The 21,457-nt window shown below is 42.1% G+C and overlaps 1 protein-coding gene across 2 annotated transcripts; it reads left to right on the top strand.

The window, feature by feature from the left end:
* The first annotated feature begins 8 nt into the window (after positions 1-8).
* On the top strand, positions 9-20,977 carry chd8 (chromodomain helicase DNA binding protein 8). 2 transcript variants are annotated; one of them, XM_088312016.1, is made up of 39 exons: positions 9-111; positions 1,238-2,310; positions 2,462-2,773; positions 2,904-3,017; positions 3,093-3,595; positions 3,690-3,801; positions 4,288-4,497; positions 4,595-4,663; positions 4,808-4,863; positions 4,951-5,068; positions 6,570-6,653; positions 6,762-6,899; positions 7,091-7,212; positions 8,883-9,126; positions 9,196-9,372; positions 9,474-9,617; positions 9,802-9,900; positions 10,963-11,122; positions 11,295-11,505; positions 11,589-11,784; positions 11,906-12,076; positions 12,154-12,447; positions 12,553-12,773; positions 12,953-13,155; positions 13,307-13,463; positions 13,543-13,632; positions 13,849-13,952; positions 14,069-14,192; positions 15,479-15,554; positions 15,644-15,912; positions 16,045-16,277; positions 16,810-17,451; positions 17,540-17,643; positions 17,808-18,020; positions 19,061-19,153; positions 19,233-19,346; positions 19,461-19,562; positions 19,660-19,764; positions 19,893-20,977. In XM_088312016.1, exons 2-39 carry the CDS (start codon positions 1,339-1,341, stop codon positions 20,274-20,276), a joined length of 7,740 nt encoding a protein of 2,579 aa, XP_088168142.1. In that variant the 5' UTR covers positions 9-111; positions 1,238-1,338; the 3' UTR covers positions 20,277-20,977. The 2 variants fall into 2 exon arrangements, with proteins under 2 accessions (XP_088168142.1, XP_088168143.1); XM_088312017.1 differs by having other exon boundaries at positions 12,157-12,447.
* Positions 20,978-21,457: the final 480 nt, after the last annotated feature.

The following is a 21,457-nucleotide window of genomic DNA, read 5'->3' on the forward strand; positions in this document are numbered from 1 at the left end:
AGGCTTTGTACGGGCTTTCTGGCAAAAATGTTAGTTCCTGCTCACCCCTAGCCGTTTCCTGTAATCGTACTGTGTTGTGAGACGGAGAAAGCCATGTGTGTCGATGCAAAGGTAAATTTAGCGCCCCGAATTATTACTGCGAGCCTTCGGGCAGCGGACTTGATGGTTATTTTTGGGTATTTTACCGAAAAATGGACGCAGACCAACTGAAAGAGTATTGCGGCCTAACCCGTGTCAGAACGTTGACGGGTAATGGTTATTGTGGCACGTTGCTTTGGTTTGGTCGGGTTTGTTGATGAGATTGAAGGAGTCCGCTTGACTCGATGGTCGGTTGTAATTGACCCAGAAGCCGGTTAATTGCCCCAAACATACAACACGGCGAGATTATGAGTGAACATATGTAGTGCTTGCATACACGCTTTGCCAATAGGCACATCTTGACGGTAGATGCTAATGCTAACCGACGGTTTTGTGAGGCAGACTGCAATGTGAGCAGAGGAAAGCATCCTACCTCTCCATCACTACCTCTCGCCTTACTCAATTACCAACTCTTCCCAATTATTAAGTATTTTTCATTGTTGATTTATTTTATTTGAACTATAGCGGCTACACGTTATTTAACACGTTTGTGCCCATAAACATGATTGCATATGAGAAATATTGGCTTTGTAGGGGGACAGCTACTTATCACTTAAAGGTCAACAACACACTGAACAGCGTATTATCTACGTTTTTGCTATGATTTGTTTAATGTTTGTGCAATTGCAAAATAGTTTAATTTGAATTCCATTTAAAATAACAGTTTTGCTTGATCTCTCATGTTTACTTGCAACACATCTTAATTATTCCAGGTTATGCAAAACTATGAGCATAGCAATATGTACTATTAAAATCGTAACCATTACACCACCTTGGCTGTATGTTCAACAAATTAAAAATAAAATGAAAAGATCCATTTACAGTTTTGATTAAACTGAGAATGTATGGTAGTACCGTTATAATTATCTTGGCGTGAGAGTGTTTGAGTTCATTTGTTCTCGTACTTTGTACACATCAGAATGAAATGTATATATTTGTTATATTCACCAATCTAGAAGTCATTACCAATAACGACAAACGGAGGGATGTGTCTATCAGTTGTTTATTACGCATGTGTTATTTGTTATTACTGCATGCCGATCATCATAAATCATGCTGAGTTTGTGGAATTAATTTCTGTTTTCTCTCTGATCTCCAGCTGTTTTCTTTGACATTTTGAAAAACTGGACGAATACAATTTAGCTTTCCTCTCGGAGCGTGTCTAACACTGTGCCCATCTCCCTGTGCGGAGGGGGCGAGATGGCAGACCCTATAATGGACCTTTTTGAGGACACACCCCTGTTTAACCTAGATGCCCTCCCGGATGACTCCTTTTCTCAGGGTTCATCAGACCCAGTGGAAGAGGCTCTTAAGCTGGCGTTAGGTCAGGTGGATGCACCAGTAGAGTCAGAGCCCACACCAGTTGAGTCTGCGCCCACACCTGCGCTTCCAGTCAACGCTGGCCTTTGTGTACCTGTCGCAGCCGCCACCGTACCTGAACAGGCCTCCATTCCAGTTCCCGTGCAGCAAACGGCAGCAGTGGCGGCTGCTCAGACTGTTTCTTTCGCTGCGGTTTCCACTGTACCCCAGGCTGCTTCTGCTGTTGATACTGTACCTCAAGTTCAGGCCCATGCCACAGTACCCATTGCTACCAACACCAATGTGGTCAGCACTAGCACTGTCCTGCTTAACTCACCGCTAACTGTTTCCAGCCCTCCAGCCACCACCACTGCCGCCCAGCAACTTGCACAGATCGCTCAGCAGCTCACTCCCCAGCAGCTATCTGCCATCACACAGCAGGCAGGAGGAAAGATTGTCATTCTTAAAGGTCCACAGGGGCAAGCCCAGGTCCTACAGACTGTACATAGTGCCACAAGCCAGACGGGCAGCAAGGTCATCCGTTTAGTGTCCGGCTCACCGCTTAAACCAGGCATGTCCATATTACAAGGAGGAGCAGTCTTGAACCAAACGACCACTGGGCAAACTCAAGTAAAGGTCAGTGCTGCGGGCGTACAGCGGCTGCTGCAATCCCCCAACGGGCCAGTGAAACAGTTGCTGCTCACTTCCATGCCCCAGCAAGGCCAACAGGTCCAAGTGCAGATTCCAGCTCAAAATCAGATGCCCCAAGTCCAAGCTCAAGTGCAAGTCCAGCCCCAGAGCCAGCCTGCTCAGATCCAAATCCAAACTCAAAACCAGGTGCAACTCCAGCCAGCCATGCAGGCCCAAACCCCAGTAAGTGCTCCTTGCAGTCATTCTGTCAATTGAGGCTCGAACCGTTTTGCTTACTGTGTGGACATTATTGGCTATGAGTCTATGACCTTGTATATTTGACGCGTTTGCTCATGATATCAATGAAATTATTTATTTCTGTTTGTGGCTCTAGGGGAATGAAGCAAAACGAATCACTCTGGTTCTCCAGCAGCCCTCACCGGCTGCTGCCGCTTCGTCAATGGGTCAAACTGTGGTAGCCCAACCCCAGGTCGCGCAAGTTCAAACAGGCCAAGGAGGTCAACAACATGTCCAAACTGCGGCTAGACTGGTACTGGGACAGCTCCCTGGGGGTAAGCTGGTCCTCCAAGGAAGCCAACTCGCAGCCTTGACCCAGGCCCGGGCTGCAAGCCAAGCAGGAGGGCAGCCCAAAGTTCTTACAATCCAGCTGCAGGTTCAACAACAGCCAAACCAGCAAGGAGTTAAGGTAACGTTCTTCAGTTAGTTAGTGAAAATCATTATAAACTTATGAATAATTCTTTCGAAAGCCAGTCGAAATCCTTATTTTCGTGTGACAGTTGACAAGAAATTTGTGACTTATGTTCGTAACTTTTCAGTACCAGTTGGTGTCCGGAGCAAGCGGTACTGGCAGCCCCCAGGTATTGCAGATTTCTCAAGGCCAAGGCGGGCAGAGAGTTGCAGTGCCTCTCAAAATGCTTCTGCAGCCACAGGTAATCAATTTGTGCACCTTAAGGATAGATGTTTAACGTGACAGGAACAACCATATGATATCTTTGCCAATGCAGACTAGCACAGCATCTACAGCCGGTGGGGCTGTGTCAGTGGTGAAGGTCGTCAACTCTTCAACAGCAGGCCCCTCCAGCACGACCACCACTGCATCACAGGCTATCCGAATCACCAAGGCCCCCGGAGATTCTTCTTCTGTGCGACGGGTGGAGATCCTCTGCAAGCAGGAGAAGGCAAATCGCATTGTGGCTGAAGCTATAGCAAGGGCGAAAGCACGCGGGGAAAAGAATTTGCCTCGAGTACTCAACCAGGACGAACTTCCATCTTCGCAGACCTCACCAGAAATTGGAGGCACTGTGACCGTGGTCACATCTGCAAAGAAAAAGACAAGCGGAGGTGGTAGCAAGAAGAAAAGTCCTGTCGTTGCAGGAATGCCATCTAAAAGTACAGCAGGAGCTGACAAAAAGGGCAAAGTCAAACTACCAGGAGGGACATTTGTAGATGCTGGAGGCATCACGATACCTGCTGCTGGCATTAAGAGCAAAAGCAAAACCAAGACCAAGTAAGAGATGCCTGTTGCAAAATGTTGTATTAACACCAACTTGATCTTTGGATAACAGTCACTGATGTCTTTTCATTTCTTGTTCCTCTCTTAGCACTATCACTCTTGTAGGGGCAAAGAAAAGAAAAAGGAATCCATCCTCTGATCATTCAGATGGGGAGTTGAGTCCGGCCTCACCTGCTGCACTGGAAGAAGACTTAATCATGGTAAGAAGACATGACATGACATGTGTACAGACCAGATAATTAGACATGTAGTGCGTCAATTCAGGACCTGTGCTTCAGTCTTGGCATTCCAAGGCAGAATGCTCAGCTGCTCTATATCTCACACTGTATAAACGGTGTTCACTCAGTTTATTGCATATTAGTGTCTTTTTTCTGTAAAAATGAATGCCGCAGTATGGCAGTGTGTATTCTTTTAGCTTAATTCCTTGGAAAGATGGATGGATATGCTCCAGGGACAAATTGTCACCGCAAAATCTTTTGACTGTTCACATCGGGTCTTAAGTTTGTTTTTGCAGTTCATTCCATGATGGTGTAAAATTTGCTGTTGTTTGTGTTTTAATCGGCTGTTTATGTTCTACTAGTTTGGCCTCAAAAGAGTTTCCTGAGGTGTCTTTGACTTGATTTTTACATGGTGAATGAAGATGTTGTGTATATGTCATAATAAGCATGAAAAACTCCTCTGTCCAGAAGCGGCGCTCAAATCGTGTAGTGAACAGGAAGAAGTACACTGAGGACCTGGACATTAAGATAACAGACGACGAGGACGAGCAGGAGGATGTTGACGTTACAACGACCACGGCGGCTGTGGCCTCCATCAGTGCAGTACCCGCTGCGGCACACATCCACCATGAAATTGAGTTACATGGTGACGGACAGCCTGGCATGCAGTTCTTTGTGGTGTGTTGAATCATTCACTTTTGAGATTAGACTGAAAAAAAGGTGTTGGTTAGAGTATTCATCTTAATTGAAATGTCACATTTGTTTATCTGTGCAGGAAAACCCAAGTGAAGAAGATGCTGCCATTGTAGATAAAATCCTTTCCATGCGCACAACAAAGAAAGAAGTATGCGTTTGTGCATGTATTTCTTTTTCACTGTTGCATTTATAATTTCCTACTTTAAATTTGTAAAATGACCGTTTTCTTGTGTTACGGCTGTAGTTATTGTGAAAGCGCTATATAAATGATGTATTGTATTGTATCGTATAGGTCTCTCCAGGCCAGTATACCAGTGTCGAAGAATTCTTTGTAAAATACAAGAACTAGTAAGTCTCACAACCTCGACAAGCAAAATGCAGCCTTTACTTTGTGACTAGAATACAATACATAGAATGTCACATTCTTGTTTCCAGTTCATACTTACACTGTGAGTGGGCCAGCATGGGGCAGCTGGAGAAAGACAAGAGGATCCATCAAAAGATCAAAAGGTTCAAGACCAAACATGCGCAAATGAGGCATTTTTTCCATGAGGTGAGGGGGCAAATGTCCTTTTTTTTTTTTTGTTGCAGCTTGTCTACCACACATATTGCGAGGAAAAAGTATGTGAACCTTTTGGAGTTTGTTAAATTTCTGCATAAATTGGTCATTATTGTGGTTAAAATCACAATAATAAACAGTATGCTTAAACTAATACCACACAGGGAAAAGAGACAGAAGCGGCAAAAAGAGTTAACACCATTTGATTTAAATCAACTCGTAAATGGGATGGATGAGATAAACATGAAGAAAACAAACAAAAACATTTTTTTTGTTTAGATTAAAATGTTGAGATGTTTTCTGGCACACAAACCGACAAATATGAACTGAGCACTTAACCGTTGATTTATTGAATGAACCGTCCTTTGACAGCAATAACCTCAACCATGGTCAGACATACACAACCATCAGTGAATTTTTTAACATTCCCCTTTACGAAAGAAACTGTTGCATTTCAGCAAAATTCCTCGGATGTCTGGTGTGAATAACTCTCTAGACGTCATGCCACAACAGCTCAGTCAGGTTGCGATCAGGACTTTTTACTGAAACTTGTATCAAGCTGGAAAAAGAGAAGTGTATTTAAAACACTTGCTCATCAGTTCATGGTAAGAGAAATTGTCTTTTAGTAAAGAAAATTCAGCACTGATTCTTCTCTTTCAAGGAGTGGCCGTACTGTAAAGATGACTGCAAGAACACAGCGCAGAATGGTCAATGACGAAAAAAAAGTTCCATAGATGAAAAAGTGCTATATAAAGGTTTGATTGATTGATTAATCAACCATGTTACAGGAAAAATTAAGTCACAAGTTGATTTAGCTTTTCAGCAAAAGAACTTGAGGTCATCTGTCCTTACAGTAGAAGCTCCTAAGTGAATGTGTTGCAGCAGTATAATGATTCGTATCACAGACGCGAATAAATAAAAAATATAAATAGACTATTGACACAATGCGCCTTTAGTTTTTAGCACAGATGCTCTAATACTAATGTAACAAATTAAGTGATTGGGTTTATTTATTCATTCTTTTTTTTTTTTTTTTTTTTTGAGGGGTGGGACATATCGCCCAGCCCTAGCATGACCTCAAGAGAGGGAGCTATTTAGACTAGACATCCCAGGAATTCTGCTGACCTGCAATAGTTTTGTAAAGAGGTGTGGTCCAAAATCCATCCTGATGGTCGTGCACTTCAGATCTGCAAATACAGCAAATGTTTGTTTGAGTTTATTGCTGCCAAAGCAAGATCAACCAGTTATTAAATGCAATTCCCTTTTCTTCCCTGTCCTGTGAATGTTCACAAAAAACATGTACAATTTGTTGTGTGGTATTAGTTTATGCAGACTGTTTATTCTTGTGATTTTGATGATCAGACCACATTTTATGACCAATTTATGCATAAATGTTTTTATTTCAATGGGCTCACATCTTTTTTTTCTCCCACTGGATGGTGCTGTGGCTGGATTGATATGTTTTGACTGTATTTGACTCTGTGATGCTCTTCAGGAGGAGGAGCTCTTTAATCCAGACTACGTGGAAGTGGATAGGATTCTGGATGTATCCCACAGCATAGACAAAGACAATGGCGAGGTAGAGTCGAAGAAATTATAAACAAAGGATGAATATGAATATTTTGATCTAAACAAAGTAAATTGCTCTCATTGTAACTAACTGCAACACTTTCCTCCATCCCTTTAGCCCGTGATTTACTACTTGGTTAAGTGGTGCTCTCTGCCCTATGAAGATGCAACCTGGGAGCTGAATGAGGATGTGGACGAGGGCAAGGTGGAAGAGTTTAACAAAATTCAAACCAGACAACCTCGCCTCAAGAGAATGGTAAGGAATGATGTGCAACATATCAAGAGTATTGAATTGGTCTGTTTTGATTGTTGACTTTCAGTGATGTTAAATAAAGAATGTCATGCTTCTCAGTTTTTGATTCCATTCATTCAGGAACATTAAAAAGACAAAACAGGTTCTGTGTAAATTCATATGCTGTGATTCATTTACTCTGTCCTCTTATGCAGACGCGACCACAAGCTGGCTCATGGAAGAAGTTGGAGGAGACTAGAGAGTACAACAATGGCAACACTCTTAGAGAATATCAACTGGAGGGTGTCAACTGGCTGCTCTTTAACTGGTACAACAGGTACGTATCACACCCAGTCACATGGCATGTCCTGCGAAATGCAACCAAAAGTTGGTCAAAACATTGAGCCCGTTCATATTGCTATTATATAAATCATATTTGGTCCTTCACTACAACTCTTACTCATGGTTAACCCTATTTAGGGCACTGGTTCTTAACTGGTCTTATACTGGTAACCTCATCTTAACGTTATTATGTTGCTACCTACTTCACCGGAATCAAACGATTATTTTCACATTATTTTAAGAGTGGAAAAACGCAGGAATGTCATCAATTCAAACATGAGTAGATGTAAATGTCTTAAATAATGCCTTTTAGAGTGCATTATCAAGAAACTGGCATGTATTTTTAAATGTATTTATAGTGGCACCTGGAGTTTTGAACAGCCCTTTTCCCAGTCTTTTCAAGCTACACACAAAGTTTTTGTAGAAAAAAACAAAAAAAGTTTTATTATGCGAACCATCTCAGCGTGGTTGAGTGAACAGATCTGGCCTATGCTTCTTACGCTACTAATCCATCATTGCCTCTGTCTTCTGTCTTTTTTACTCTCACCTAGACAATGATTTATAGGTTATGGTTGACTGTAAATGCTGCAAATACTCATATAAAACTTAATGACTCCTGAGCGACAGCAAATAGAAAGATCTCATGACTGTGCAGCCAGAACCTGGAAGTTCTGCTTACACGCACACACACTTGTGCGGGCATTGTATAAATTTCTGATTGATGAGCCAAAAACTTTACTCTATGTATTAGGGCTGGTCGGTATGACCTCAAATCCATATCGCGAGAAATTGAGCAATTTTACCTCGATAACGATAAATGCACGATAAATTCCCCCGTGGACTAAAATCAAAATAAATGCATACTGACTGTTTTTTTTTTTATTGACCAACTGTTACACATTACTTTCAATGAAAAATAAAAGTACAAAAATCATTTGCATAAACATTCCAAATAGCTTGCGTTGCATGACTTGAACAATGTCACAAAGAAAAAGGGTACCTCTTGCAAAATCTTTTTTCTGCACATAGATTGATGCTCTCATGATGTAAATAATGCCAAACAAAAAAATGCTAAATAAAATGAAAGAAAAGGTCAATGCAAGACAAATAAACAAGTGTGCATCATCGGGGAACAACGTCTCGAGTACACTGGTGCGCAGTCGCCACTTGTCGTCTATGTAATGCACAGTCAGGCTCAATCCGGGATCCATGTTGCGACCCGACCACAAGTCGGATGTAGATGCAAAATGCTTGACATGTCTAAGCTCCCGTCCCGATGTTGTCCATATCGGGAAATGCTGTTTGCGACAAATATTTTCGTGCCTCTTGTCGGCTACGTTCATGAGGCGTTTAAATCCTGTGCGCTCCACTGTAACCAGAGGAGCTAAATCTTTAGCTATGTGCTAGGCTATTGCATCCACCTCTGAGACGTTCTCTCGTATGGTGTCGCTTCCGTTAATGGGCTGTTGTCACTTGTCGAACCTTGCTTCTCACTTTGAACTTTCAGCACAGTATGGTTGTGTTGTGGGTGGTGAAAAAGCTTCTGGATTTGAATCGCCAGCTACGACAGCGACGTCTGTTTTCTTTCTCGATCAGGCGGGTGGAGTCAAATTGGCAAATGTCCCCTAACGCTTCTCTCTTCCTTTTGCTCACACCTTTTTTCAGGCAAAACTGCATCCTAGCAGATGAAATGGGTCTGGGGAAGACGATCCAGTCCATCACACTGCTGTCTGAGATTTATGCTACTGGGATCCAGGGCCCCTTCTTGGTCATTGCTCCCCTTTCCACCATCACCAACTGGGAGAGGGAGTTCTCCACATGGACCAACATGAATGCCATCGTCTACCACGGCAGCCTGGCCAGCCGGCAGATGATCCAACAGTACGAGATGTACTGCAAAGACGACAAGGTAGGCTTGATTGTGACTGATTTGTCTGTAATCGGACATTCATAATCAATGTTGCCATTTTGTGCACAGGAACATCTAATCCCGGGTGCATACAAATTTGACGCCCTGATCACAACTTTTGAGATGGTGTTGTCCGACTGCCCTGAGCTGAGGGAGATATCCTGGCGTTGTGTGATCATTGATGAGGCGCATCGCCTCAAGAATCGTAACTGCAAGCTGTTGGACAGCTTAAAAATGTTGGACCTGGTTAGTTGACCCAACACGAACATTTCAGAGTAAAATCGTATGATGCAAAGCAGAGAGTAGTCACTTTGATTTGGGTGCCACCCAATTGTTTTTGCCCCCAGGAGCACAAGGTGTTGTTGACTGGCACGCCTCTCCAGAATACTGTAGAGGAACTCTTCAGTTTGCTTCATTTCCTGGAGCCTGCCCAGTTCCCCTCTGAAATTGAATTCCTCAGAGAATTTGGAGATCTCAAAACGGAGGAACAGGTGCAAAATCCATGATATGTATGATCCTCCTGCCACCGACTGATATAGAGTTTTATTCTCTTACCTTGTGACTATAGAAGTATAAGTCATAATTGTCAAAAAATCTTAAAACTGATATTTTAAATTTGGCTGTGACTGAACAAGTTATATTTACTTTAATATGTATATATTTTTTACCATTCAGGTTCAGAAGCTGCAGGCTATATTGAAGCCGATGATGTTGCGAAGGCTCAAAGAGGATGTTGAGAAGAATTTGGCACCCAAACAGGAGACAATCATTGAGGTGAGTAAATGTTTCTCAAGGAACAGACTGGTCAAAATTCGTTTTGCAGCATTTGATTAGTCGGTGTGTAAATGGAATAAAAGTGCAAATATCAATGACATCTGATTTCCTGAAAAAAGGATGAAGCCGATTAAGTATCAAATGAAGTCCATTTTCGACTACTTCACATGATCCCTGTGACATGTTGGGGCTGGACACTAGACTGTTTATTTTAGACTTGTTTTCGGGTCTGTTGTGCAACAAAAACGGCGTATGGCGTCATCAAGAACCCATAATTTAGGACCCACATATAACCTGACTGTAGGAGTGTTATCTGAATTTTGGTCGATGCACACTTACTTATCAAATGCTAGAAAATTAATTTTCACTGGTCTGTTCCTTTAATACACGATAAAACACAAATTTGCAACAGTATATCTTTTGCTGTTGTGGTGCAATGGATTATTTTTGAAAATTTGAAAAAGGCAACATGATTTGTCCGGATTCACTATAATAGCAGGAAAGGAAGTTGAACACTCTCATGGGTCATTTAAGTCGCATGTATGGGAGCATAACGCCTAACCTGACTTCAGTTTTCAAACTTGCGGCTTGCGGTTTTATTTGACATTACCTAATTGCCATCAACACAACACCATCCCGAAATCACATTCAATCGCAAATTTAGGACGCTAACCATATTGAAGGGCATAGTCTCAGTTGCGGGTGCTATTTCTGTATTTAACACCTACATAGGGGACACTGTATTATTGGGCGCTGGCATGTCAAAACATAGCTTAGCTTAGCATGCTAGTCTATGTTTTGAAAAAGGCAGCTTGGGCAAAACGTAAGTTTGGTTGAAATTCATTTAAGTGTTCAATAAGGTACTAATGTTATCCAAGTCGTCTTTGTTTGAACACGGCAGATCATTGACATTCTTAAGTCCTAAAGACACCTAGACATTGAGAGTTTATTTTATTTTTATGGTCAAACGTGTTTTATAAAATATATGAAGATAAAGTTGTATTTATCTTATTTATTTATTTATTTTTTATTTTTAAGTGACTGTTGTATTTCTCCTCTAAGGTTGAGTTGACGGATGTTCAAAAGAAGTACTACCGGGCCATCCTGGAGAGGAACTTCAGTTTTCTCAGTTTAGGAGCAAACAGTAACAGCAATGTCCCCAACCTGCTCAACACTATGATGGAACTGCGCAAGTGCTGCAACCACCCTTACCTCATCAATGGTATCGCAACCCGTTCTTAGTTGTCGGTTTAAAAAAAAAAAAAATTGAATTTATTATTTTTTTTTACTCAGAATCATACCTCCTTTAGATTTTTCATTCGCCCCGCATCCTTGTTCCTAATGTTGTTTTCTTTGTAAACAATTTTTTTTTTAATCATGTCTTTCTGAACCAGGTGCGGAGGAGAAGATTGTAGCAGAGTTACGGCAGGTGTATGACCCTCTGGCCGCAGACTTCCATTTGCAGGCCTTAATTCGGTCTGCTGGAAAGCTCGTTTTGCTGGACAAGCTGCTGCCACGTCTAAAGGCTGGTGGTCACAAAGTTCTCATCTTCTCACAAATGGTGCGCTGCTTAGACATTCTGGAGGACTACCTCATCAACAAGAGGTAGGACACGTTTTCTTTTATTTTAATCATCCCTTTGTTTGGTGTATGCCTCTTTACAAGTTCTTATTTACACATTTCAATAGATACCTTTATGAGCGGATTGATGGCAGAGTACGTGGGAATTTGCGACAGGCTGCCATCGATCGCTTTAGCAAGCCTGACTCGGATCGCTTTGTCTTTTTGCTCTGTACCCGAGCTGGTGGCTTGGGTATTAACCTCACTGCTGCTGACACCTGCGTCATATTCGACTCGGACTGGAACCCTCAGAATGATCTGCAGGTCCATATTGACCAGTTTTTCTAGCCAACATTACCCATCTTTGGATTTCTTTCCGTTTGCAGATATAAAATACAATAGTTTTTTAAAATCTTTGTATGTGTGTGTTTTGAAACTCCCTCAGGCACAAGCCCGATGTCATCGTATTGGTCAGTCAAAGGCAGTCAAAGTCTACCGTCTGATCACCAGAAATTCCTACGAGAGAGAGATGCTGGACAAAGCCAGTCTGAAGCTGGGTCTTGACCGTGCCGTCTTGCAGAGCATGAGTGGCAATAAAGACAGTAATGTTAATGGGGTAAGAGAACAATGACCTACAATTTATATTATTGATTAGTTTGTTACATATTTTTTTTAAACTATTGTTACCTCAAGCAGATCCAGCAGTTTTCTAAGAAAGAGATTGAGGACTTGCTGAGGAAAGGAGCTTACGCCGCCATCATGGACGAGAACGATGAGGGTAGTCGCTTCTGTGAGGAAGACATCGACCAGATCCTCCAGCGCCGAGCCACCACCATCACCATCGAGAGCGAAGGCAAGGGCTCCACCTTCTCGAAGGCCAGCTTTGTGGCCTCTGAGAACCGTAATGACATTGCCCTTGATGACCCGGAATTCTGGGAAAAATGGGCCAAGAAAGCTGACATAGACATGGACACGATCAATAGAAAGGTAAAAACAGTTTTTCCACTTTTAAATGTTGTTTTGCACTTCTTCTGCACCTGAGGTTTCTCTAGCTTTTTTGGAGTAATACTTAATTGTTCCTTTGAACCTTAGAACACACTCGTCATTGACACTCCCAGAGTGCGCAAGCAGACCCGCCAGTATTCCACTTTGCGAGGAGAAGGGGCTGAACTATCTGATGCGGACAGTGACGAAGAGTACCCACCTGCGAATTCCCGACACTCTCGTTCTTCCCGACGTGCTGATCGTCACACCGGAGTGGGTTACGGTCGCACGGACTGTTTCCGTGTGGAAAAACATCTGCTTGTCTATGGGTATGTGCAATTGGATGAACTATTTTTTTCTACCTTAATGTTGTCTTTAACAGAAGGAAGGAAACTTGGTTGTTTGTGTGATCTGAGTCATTAACGTTATTTGCAATGATTAATGCAATAGTATTCATTATTGTGATGACCTTCCCGTTCACCTCCCTTTTTTTGTCCTTCTTTTCCAGCTGGGGACGCTGGAGGGATATCCTCTCTCATGCCAGATGTAAGCGGCGTCTGAGTGAGCGCGATGTTGAGACAATCTGCCGGGTCATCCTGGTATTTTGTCTCCTTCACTATCGTGGAGATGAGAACATTAAGAGTTTCATCTGGGAACTCATCACGCCACCAGAGAACGGACGCGAACCCCAAACACTGCTCAACCATTCTGGTAGGAAAATGGCCATGGCTTAAAGGTTCAACTTGCATGTAATGCAAAATATCTTCCTTGAGCAAGCTCAAGGGGCTTCTTGCTTTGTTTGAGGCAGGGAATTTTTTTTTGCTTTGATTTAGTTTTTTTTTTCCCGTTGTCTTTTTCTCAGGCCTTTCCATCCCGGTCCCCAGAGGCAGAAAGGGTAAGAGGGTAAAAGCTCAGAGCACATTTGATGTGCAGAAGGTGGAGTGGATTCGCAAGTACAACCCAGACACACTGCTGCTGGATGACAGTTACCGCAAACATCTCAAACACCAGTGCAACAAGTTAGTGGAACCTACAAACTTTTGTGCTGCATATGTGTCCTATTGTCTTATGTATCTATATGATTCTCTTCTCTCATAGGGTTTTGCTCAGGGTGCGTATGCTGTACTATCTGAAACAGGAAGTGATTGGAGAACATGCTGAGTCTGTCCTAAAAGGGGCTGGCATTAGGTATAAAATTCAGCGGTTTGCATATCATCACCTTAAAATAATGGCGAGCCATATTTTGACCAGAAAATCTGTTTTTGCCTTAAACATCTCATGCTGTTGCAGCTCTGGGACATAGCTATTTCTAATATCAGTCCATGCCTATTACCAACGAACAAATATAAACTCTCTTTTTGAACCTACCTGAGACACACGAGGGACTAACGTTTTTATTTTCAGAGATGTTGACATCTGGATGCCAGAGATGGAGCAGCAAGAGGTACCTGCAGGATGGTGGGATGGTGAGGCGGACCGCTCTCTGCTGGCTGGTGTGTTTAAACATGGTGAGAATATTCTGGAGAAGAGCGAGGCTTTCCTCTGCTAATTCAGCTCTCTGACTGCTGCTACCATAACATGGAACCGGGTTGTACCTACTATTTAACCATCTCTCTGTTACCAGGTTATGAGATGTACACAACCATGCGTGCTGATCCACGTCTCTGTTTTCTGGAGAGGGTGGGCCGCCCAGATGATAAGGCAATCGATGCCGAGCAGCACACTGCTGACGGAGAGCTGGGAGATGAGTGAGTCATTATGATGCTCTTGTACCCGTTCAAAATTGTTCTTGATGTTGTGTGTATTCACACTAACACAGTAAACTGTTACTGACTTTTTTATTCGAAGTTTTTTGATTTACAAGACGTTTTTTTGTTGTTTTTTTTTAATTTTTTTTTTTTGTTTGGTTTTTTTTTTGCTTTGTGTTTCCAGCCAAAATTTCTTAACATGAATCTTAACATCCACTGCCACATAGTTATTAAGTGGTGGAAAAATAAAGCATTAAAGGGAACCTTAATGCCATCGCATCGAGCCTAAGTCGCCCAATTCACTTTCAGATACTTGATAACAGGACAAAGACTCAAACACAAATACATAATGAGAAGCCACGTGCAGAATAACACTTGACTCTAGCTACTGCCAGTCACTCACTGTGACCTTATAAGGCACACATCAATGCATCAATACTACAGTTTGTGCTGTAAATAGACTTTATTATACCAGTATATTTCTTTACATTCTCTTGTTTTAATGGTTTTATACAATCCAGTGACATTTCGTGCTGCAAATAACTATTATTCTAATAAGCAATTATTAGTTTGTTGTTTTATTTTTTTTGTTCCTCCCGCCAAAAGTTTTTTGGGGGGATTTTAATGCCTTATTCCTTCAAAAACCGGACATTATTTAAAATTGTTTTTGAATAAAATATACAAACATACATTCTGATTTAATTCCTGGTTTGGGCTGTAACATGTCAGAAAATGTTGATAACTGTTTCACAACATAAGATTAGATATTTGCAACGGTCTTGATTTAAAAAAAAAAAGAGAGAGAAAAAAAAACAAAAAGGCAATTGGTCTGCTGTCATGAAGGACTGCTGAAATCTGTGATTATTTACTGTTGAGAGGCTAAAATTATGAGAATTTAGAACATTTTAAATTAAACAAGGTCTCTTAACTATTAATCGACTGTCAAAATCGTTTGTGATTGATTTGATAGGTAATTACTTGTCATTTGATTGTTGCACCTATTTTTTTTTATTTATTTATTTTTTTATCCTAAAATTGTGTCCTTGGGGCACTGGAGCATATTTAATCACATTTGAACTCAAATTATTGAGAACGTTTTATTTCATGTACAGTATGAGTAATTTGAATTACAAGCATGGTCACCTAACAAATTAAACTCATAAGTCAGCGTAACACTGTATATGGATCAGTATCGAAATCAGCTTCCTGTGAGTGTGTTAGTGTTGGTGGTCATATGACTGATGACTCAGGCAATGTCTCACATGCTTATTACTTGTTTTACACAGAGGTGATTACGATAAATACTCAGAAGACCCAGAGTTCAAGCCTGCATCAAGGCTCCCCAAAGATTCTTATGATGAGGTATACCTCTGAGAATTACATCATCGTAACTCTGAAAGCATTTGACATACAAGTCCCTCACATTGTCATTTAACGCTGCTGTCCTCCAGTCTGACGGTATGAAAATGGAGGAGGACATGCCCGTTGAAGACAAGGCGGTTGCAGTGATCACAGAAAGTGTTTCGAACCAGAGCGGATGCGATTGGCCTTCGAGTTCATCGCTGACTGCACGCTTACGGCGGTTGGTCACAGCTTACCAGCGTAGCTACAGGCAGGAGCAGCTGAAAATTGAAGCAGAAGCAAAGGGCGACCGCAGACGTAGAAGATGTGAGCAAGCCAGCAAGCTGAAGGAGATAGCACGCCAGGAGCGACAACAAAGGTATAGAGGCTTTTCTTTTTTTGTTTTTAAGGTGACTGTGTATTCAAAAAGACATTTTGAGTTTCACCTCAGCCACACAAGTGTCTTTCACCTCGATAAAAGTCACCCAATTTGATTTTTATTTTTCTGCAGGTGGACACGCAGGGAGGAATGTGACTTCTACCGAGTTGTCTCAACTTTTGGTGTAGAAAGAATTAAAACCGAGTCTGGCCTTGTTGAGAGCGAAGAACATGACTATGAATGGACGCGATTCCGCACCTTTGCACGCCTGGATAAGAAAACTGATGAAAGCCTTAGTCGCTACTTCCGCTCTTTTGTAGCCATGTGCCGGAGAGTGTGCCACTTGCGTCCTGGCCGGGATGAGGGTAATTACACAATACTCAAATACACAAAAAAGTAGTTAAAAAAAAAAACGTAGTAAAACTACGGAAAGCATTTATCTTTTCCCAAGTCATTGCTATCCATCTCTCTCTCTCAATAAAAAACAAAAACAAAAAACAACCTACTTACAATCGGCCTTTCTTCTTCTAATGAGACTTACTTAGCTAGTTATTGCTGTTTGTTTCAGGTATTACCTGAATGTCCATCCTTAAGGTTTAGACCTACTTGGGGAAAGGTAGACTCTGTAAACGCTACCAAGTTGTGGTCACAAAAGTAGCTTCACTGCTGAAAATCTATTTGATGTTGCAAACAACCACAAAATTTAGAAATCTTGTTAAACTAGTATTGTTGCAACTTGTAACACCGCTAATCACCGACACCGCATGTTGTAAATTGGATTCATATTACTAACACAAAACTTTTATTTTGCACAAAAAAATTTCAAAGAAATCAAGTGGGTTTTGTTCTGGCTGTTTTTATGAATATTGATGACAAACCTCAACATACTTTCCCTAGATCCATCACCACTTCCCCAGACTGTGGCCCCCATCACAGAGGAGCGTGCCTCCCGCACACTTTATCGCATTAGCCTTCTCCGTCGCCTCCGTGAGCGAGTCCTTCCGCACCCCTCCCTCGAAGAGCGTCTGCCGCTGGCACCCCGCACCTCCGAGCTGCCCACTTGGTGGAGTATCCCGGACCACGACCGCCAGTTGATGCTCGGCGCAGCGCTGCACGGCGTCAGCCGCACCGAACTCTCCGTCTTCACGGACCCACAGTTCACCTTCGGCGCGGCCCGAGATGAATTCATTCAAAACCAGCAGGCCCCGCCTCCACCCCAACCACAGCCCATCATGCACCTCAACCAGCCAAAGTCCATTGTGGAGGTGTCAAGTGTGAAGGAGGACGGACAAGAAATGGACATAAGTTTGCTAGGTGGTGAAATTAGTGCTCACCTGCAAAGCACACCTATGACTCACCATGATGGCAAGGCACGAGGGCAAAGCTGGAACTTCAAGAAGAGCAAAAACAAAGGAGGAAGCAAAGGAGGGGAAGAAGGTGGTTCTGATTCAGATTCTGATTCAGATTCAGGTTCGTCGTCATCTGATCGATCAGGCAGCAGTGACGAGAGCGGAGATAGTGAAGAAGAAGTGGATGGAGGTCAGTTGCTATTTGACAAGAACAATGACCAGTTCTCTTAAGTAGGAAATCAACATGTTATAAGATGTTCCTCTTTGTTTTCTGTCAGGTGTGAAGGCGTGTGATGTAGATGAAGAGAATAGTTTACTCTCCATGGCCTTGTCTCAGGATGGCATTCCACCCCCGGATCCTATCAGGGTAGACTGGCCTAAGGTAAATGGATCATTTTCAAAATCATAGAAATGGTAGTGTGGCGGACATGTGGAATTTCAACGATTTGGCAGAAAAAAACGATTGGAATTTAATGTCAAATCGATATGGAACGTATATATTTGCTCATGGTTAAGGTTTAATTAATGCCTCTCATTTAAACTCAGGACCGTGTATTGATCAACCGTTTGGATAGTTTGTGTACACTGGTGCTTACTGGTCAGTGGCCATCTGGGCGGCGCTACGTGTCTGAGGCTCACGTCAACCAAAGTGTCGAGCTGCAGGGAGACGAGATGGCCTATGCTCGGGCGGGCCGCAAACCCATCAGCATGCCTGGAGGCGAAGGAGAGGATGGAGAATTCACTGTCAAACTCCTCAAGGTATTTTTAAACTAAACCTTTTTGGATCGCACTTTATGTATCAATATACCAAGGTTATTTTCGTAAACTAAAACTAACAAAATAAATAAAACTAAAATTGAAAAAACATTTTTATTAGCAAAATTAAAAAACCAAAAAAACTTACTGAAACTACATTTTACATTTATATAACTAATTAAAACCAACTATAATTTTATCAATAATGTCCTTTGTTCTCATCTTTGGCAATTAATGTACTACCGAGCCTTTGGGGTTGATTTCAAATGTATTTAGTTTGAATGTGTGTCGCTCAGCAGCAACGTCATCAAGCAGCAGTCAATAAAAATGCCAGCAAATGCTGGAAGAGTTTGTGTGTGGCTCGAATTGCTCACCTGCTTTTCTCATTTAACTCAGCCCAAAATGCAACGCTAGGTAAAAGTGTTTTTTTTTTTTTTTTCCATATATGAACAAAAATGTATACAGTATTCAAAACAGTAGTAAACTGAACAACTGGGTTTACTACTTCTCAACAAAGATTCAAGCAACGAATTCACTTTAGAAGTTGTCAACTTGGAAAACAAGGCATCCAAGCTTTATTTAATTAGGGCGCATACATGCCGTCAACTTTAGAAGCGGTATCATGCACTGCATGTATTTTAAGTAAGTCTGTGGACTGTTAAACAGTACTTTGAATTATCAGAGGGTTATAAAAACATATTTTTATGAATTTTTACAGTAGAAAACTTATACCGTGGTGTTTTTATTAATATTTATATTGCATAATACTGCACACATGTAAAACTCTAATTTCTTTAAAAATTAAAAACAAAACTAAAATTGTTTTTGAAAAACCTAAAACTTATAAAATCTAATGCACTGAAATTTAATTAAAACAAAAAAAAACTCAAAATGAAATAAAAAAAACTACAAAATGACATAAAACTATGATAAAAATTCCCAAACTATAATAACACAGCAACAGTGTTTTTTATTATGCCTTCAATACACCTCTCTCTCGCTCGCTCTCTCGCTCTTGCTCTCTCTCCCTCTCACTTTACCAGGAGGAGGGGCTGAAGCTGACATTCTCTAAGCAGGCGTTGATGCCGAACGGGTCAGGTGGCGAAAGCAGCCGTAAGAGGCGCAAGGAACTAGAGGTACAATGATCAGCCGTTGTGCGCGATAAAACATGCCACATTTTGTCTGCTAACCTCCTGCAATCCTTCTGTGTTGTAGTTATCTGACGGTGATGGCCTCCTTGATCCGCTGGAGCGTATTCCTCGCCGCCGGGACCCTCCCACCTGGCTGAAAGAGAATCCAGATTATGAAGTGGAGGGAGATATGCTAGAGGTACAAACATTTATCATTCATCGCATTTGACATTTTGTTGTTTCCTTGTCTCGAAAGATCAAAGTGAGAAGCAAAATTGAGTTTTTGGTCTCAAAATTGCCCTCGTTTCTTCAGCTTCTTGTGAACAGGAGCAAGCGGAAGAGGAGGAGGAAGGCAGATAAAGTCCTGACGGGCAATGAGAAGGTCAAGCTTATTAACATGAGGACAGGAAAGAAGGTCAGCCATACCATACCCTTTGGTTTAACACTCTTATTTCAGACCTGTTGATATTTCCTTCCAACAACTGTTTTTTCTTTTTTAAATTTCATTTAAGATTGGCGCTGCTTTCTGTCCGATGCTGCAAGACCTGAGAGAATATCTCGAAGAAAATGCAGATTTTGTTGTCGCGCCTGACTGGTCAGAAACGGTTCGGAACTCTGTATGTACACCTTTCTTGAGTCTTAATGCGTTTAAAAGCAAAGTTTTACAGACCTTTTTTTTGTGACGTCAAATACAGAAAAGATCCCAACAATAATTGAACTGTATTCTTACATTACCTTATTCCAGGGCTTTTTACCTGAGACGCTCTTCCATCGACTGTTGACTGAATACTCAGAGATGCCCAAGAAAAGTCGCCACCGCCATCATCATCATCACCATCACCACCACCACCATCACCAACACCACCACACTCCAGAGCCAACATCAGAAAATCCTTACCTGGAAGGAGTGGAAGAAGAGACCCTGGTCTCCGATGGAGCTTACATGATGGACGAGGAGGACCTGGAAACCTCCCAACACTTTCTCACCAGTCCGGACTTTGATGTTAAAATTGAGGCTGGTGACAGCCTTTCCCAAGGAGACTATGACAGCTCAGATCAAGAGGCCCTATTAGATGACGTCATTCTCACACAGAAGGACTCTGACTCGTCATCTAGCTCAGAGGATTGACTCACTCCCCCCAATTTATTTGACTTAGTCCCCGTCTGAAAGTGCGTCGTTATCCCTCATTTATTTTTACCTTATGTATCACAAATTATACTTGGAATTATGTTGCTGCTTTTATGCATTATGAATTTATTTTGTGTTTTTTTGGGAGGGGGGGGGCAGGTTTGCACCAATGTTTTCCTTTTCATCAACGACAATTTCAATCCATCTCTCCTCAGTCCACCACTGTAGCCACTGCAAATGGCAAAAATCATTCTTAACTTTGTGGCCCACCATCCTGCTCCGTTCACTCCAAAATTGAGGAGTTCCCATCACATTCCCAGTTGTGACCAAAAGGGGGGCCTCCTGCTGTAGATAACTTTTTCTTATCAAGGAACCTCAATTAGGGTCCTCAACGGAATACATATAACGAATGAAATGGTATCCCACACTTTCTCAGCCTTGTGGGCTCACGTCACCAGAGTCAATGAAAGTCAGTAAATGACATACGAGGGGTTCCAATGTGTGGGTGTAATGTTAATGTTTTAACTGTGTGAAGGAGAGGGAGTGTGGTGCATTAGTTACTGAGGCAGTGAATAAAGGATGGTTGTATTGTATTATGTAGATCAGGTAAATTGTGTCCTATGGTGCAAAGGTGACAATTGAGTTGCTATTCTTGTTTTATGATCTATCTGTGACCCGAATTACAGCAAACTACAGTGACAGCAAGTCTGTGTGTATTATTTACTGTCCTTTTCACCTAGCAGCTGCCTCACATTGTGTGAAAATATTTATGGAATATGTTGTGGGTAGGCACAGTGGCCTCACAATACAGAGGTCGTGGGTTTGATTCTGACTCAGTCCTTCTTGTGTGGAGTTTGCCTCCCCATGCCTGCGTGGTTTTCCACCGGGTACTCCTGTTTCCTCCCACATTCCAAAAACATGCATGGCAGGTTAATTGGACACTCTAAATTGCCCCTAGGTATTAGTGTGAGCTTGGATGGTTGTTCGCCTATGTGAGCCCTGCGATTGGCTGGCAACCAGTTCAGGGTGTACCCCGCCCACTGCCCGAAGACAGCTGGGATAGGCTCCAGCACCCTTGTGACCCGAGTGAGGAGAAGCAGTACAGGATGTTGTGGGTAGTGACGTAACACTGTTAACGAAAGGTAACCGTATTGTATAAAATAGGAAGTCTGTGTACTTGA

This window comes from Idiotropiscis lumnitzeri, chromosome 12 (assembly GCF_059441095.1).
Source record: "Idiotropiscis lumnitzeri isolate Australia: NSW breed Sydney's pygmy pipehorse chromosome 12, RoL_Ilum_1.0, whole genome shotgun sequence".
NCBI classification, from domain to species: domain Eukaryota; kingdom Metazoa; phylum Chordata; class Actinopteri; order Syngnathiformes; family Syngnathidae; genus Idiotropiscis; species Idiotropiscis lumnitzeri.

Excerpts from the sequence above, each read along its gene's own strand:
- chd8 (XM_088312016.1), top strand. The coding sequence starts at position 1,339 with ATGGCAGACCCTATAATGGACCTTTTTGAGGACACACCCCTGTTTAAC. Across the intron at positions 2,311-2,461 it reads CCATGCAGGCCCAAACCCCA|GGGAATGAAGCAAAACGAAT; the intron begins GTAAGTGCTCCT and ends TTGTGGCTCTAG. Across the intron at positions 18,021-19,060 it reads TCACTGTCAAACTCCTCAAG|GAGGAGGGGCTGAAGCTGAC; the intron begins GTATTTTTAAAC and ends TCACTTTACCAG.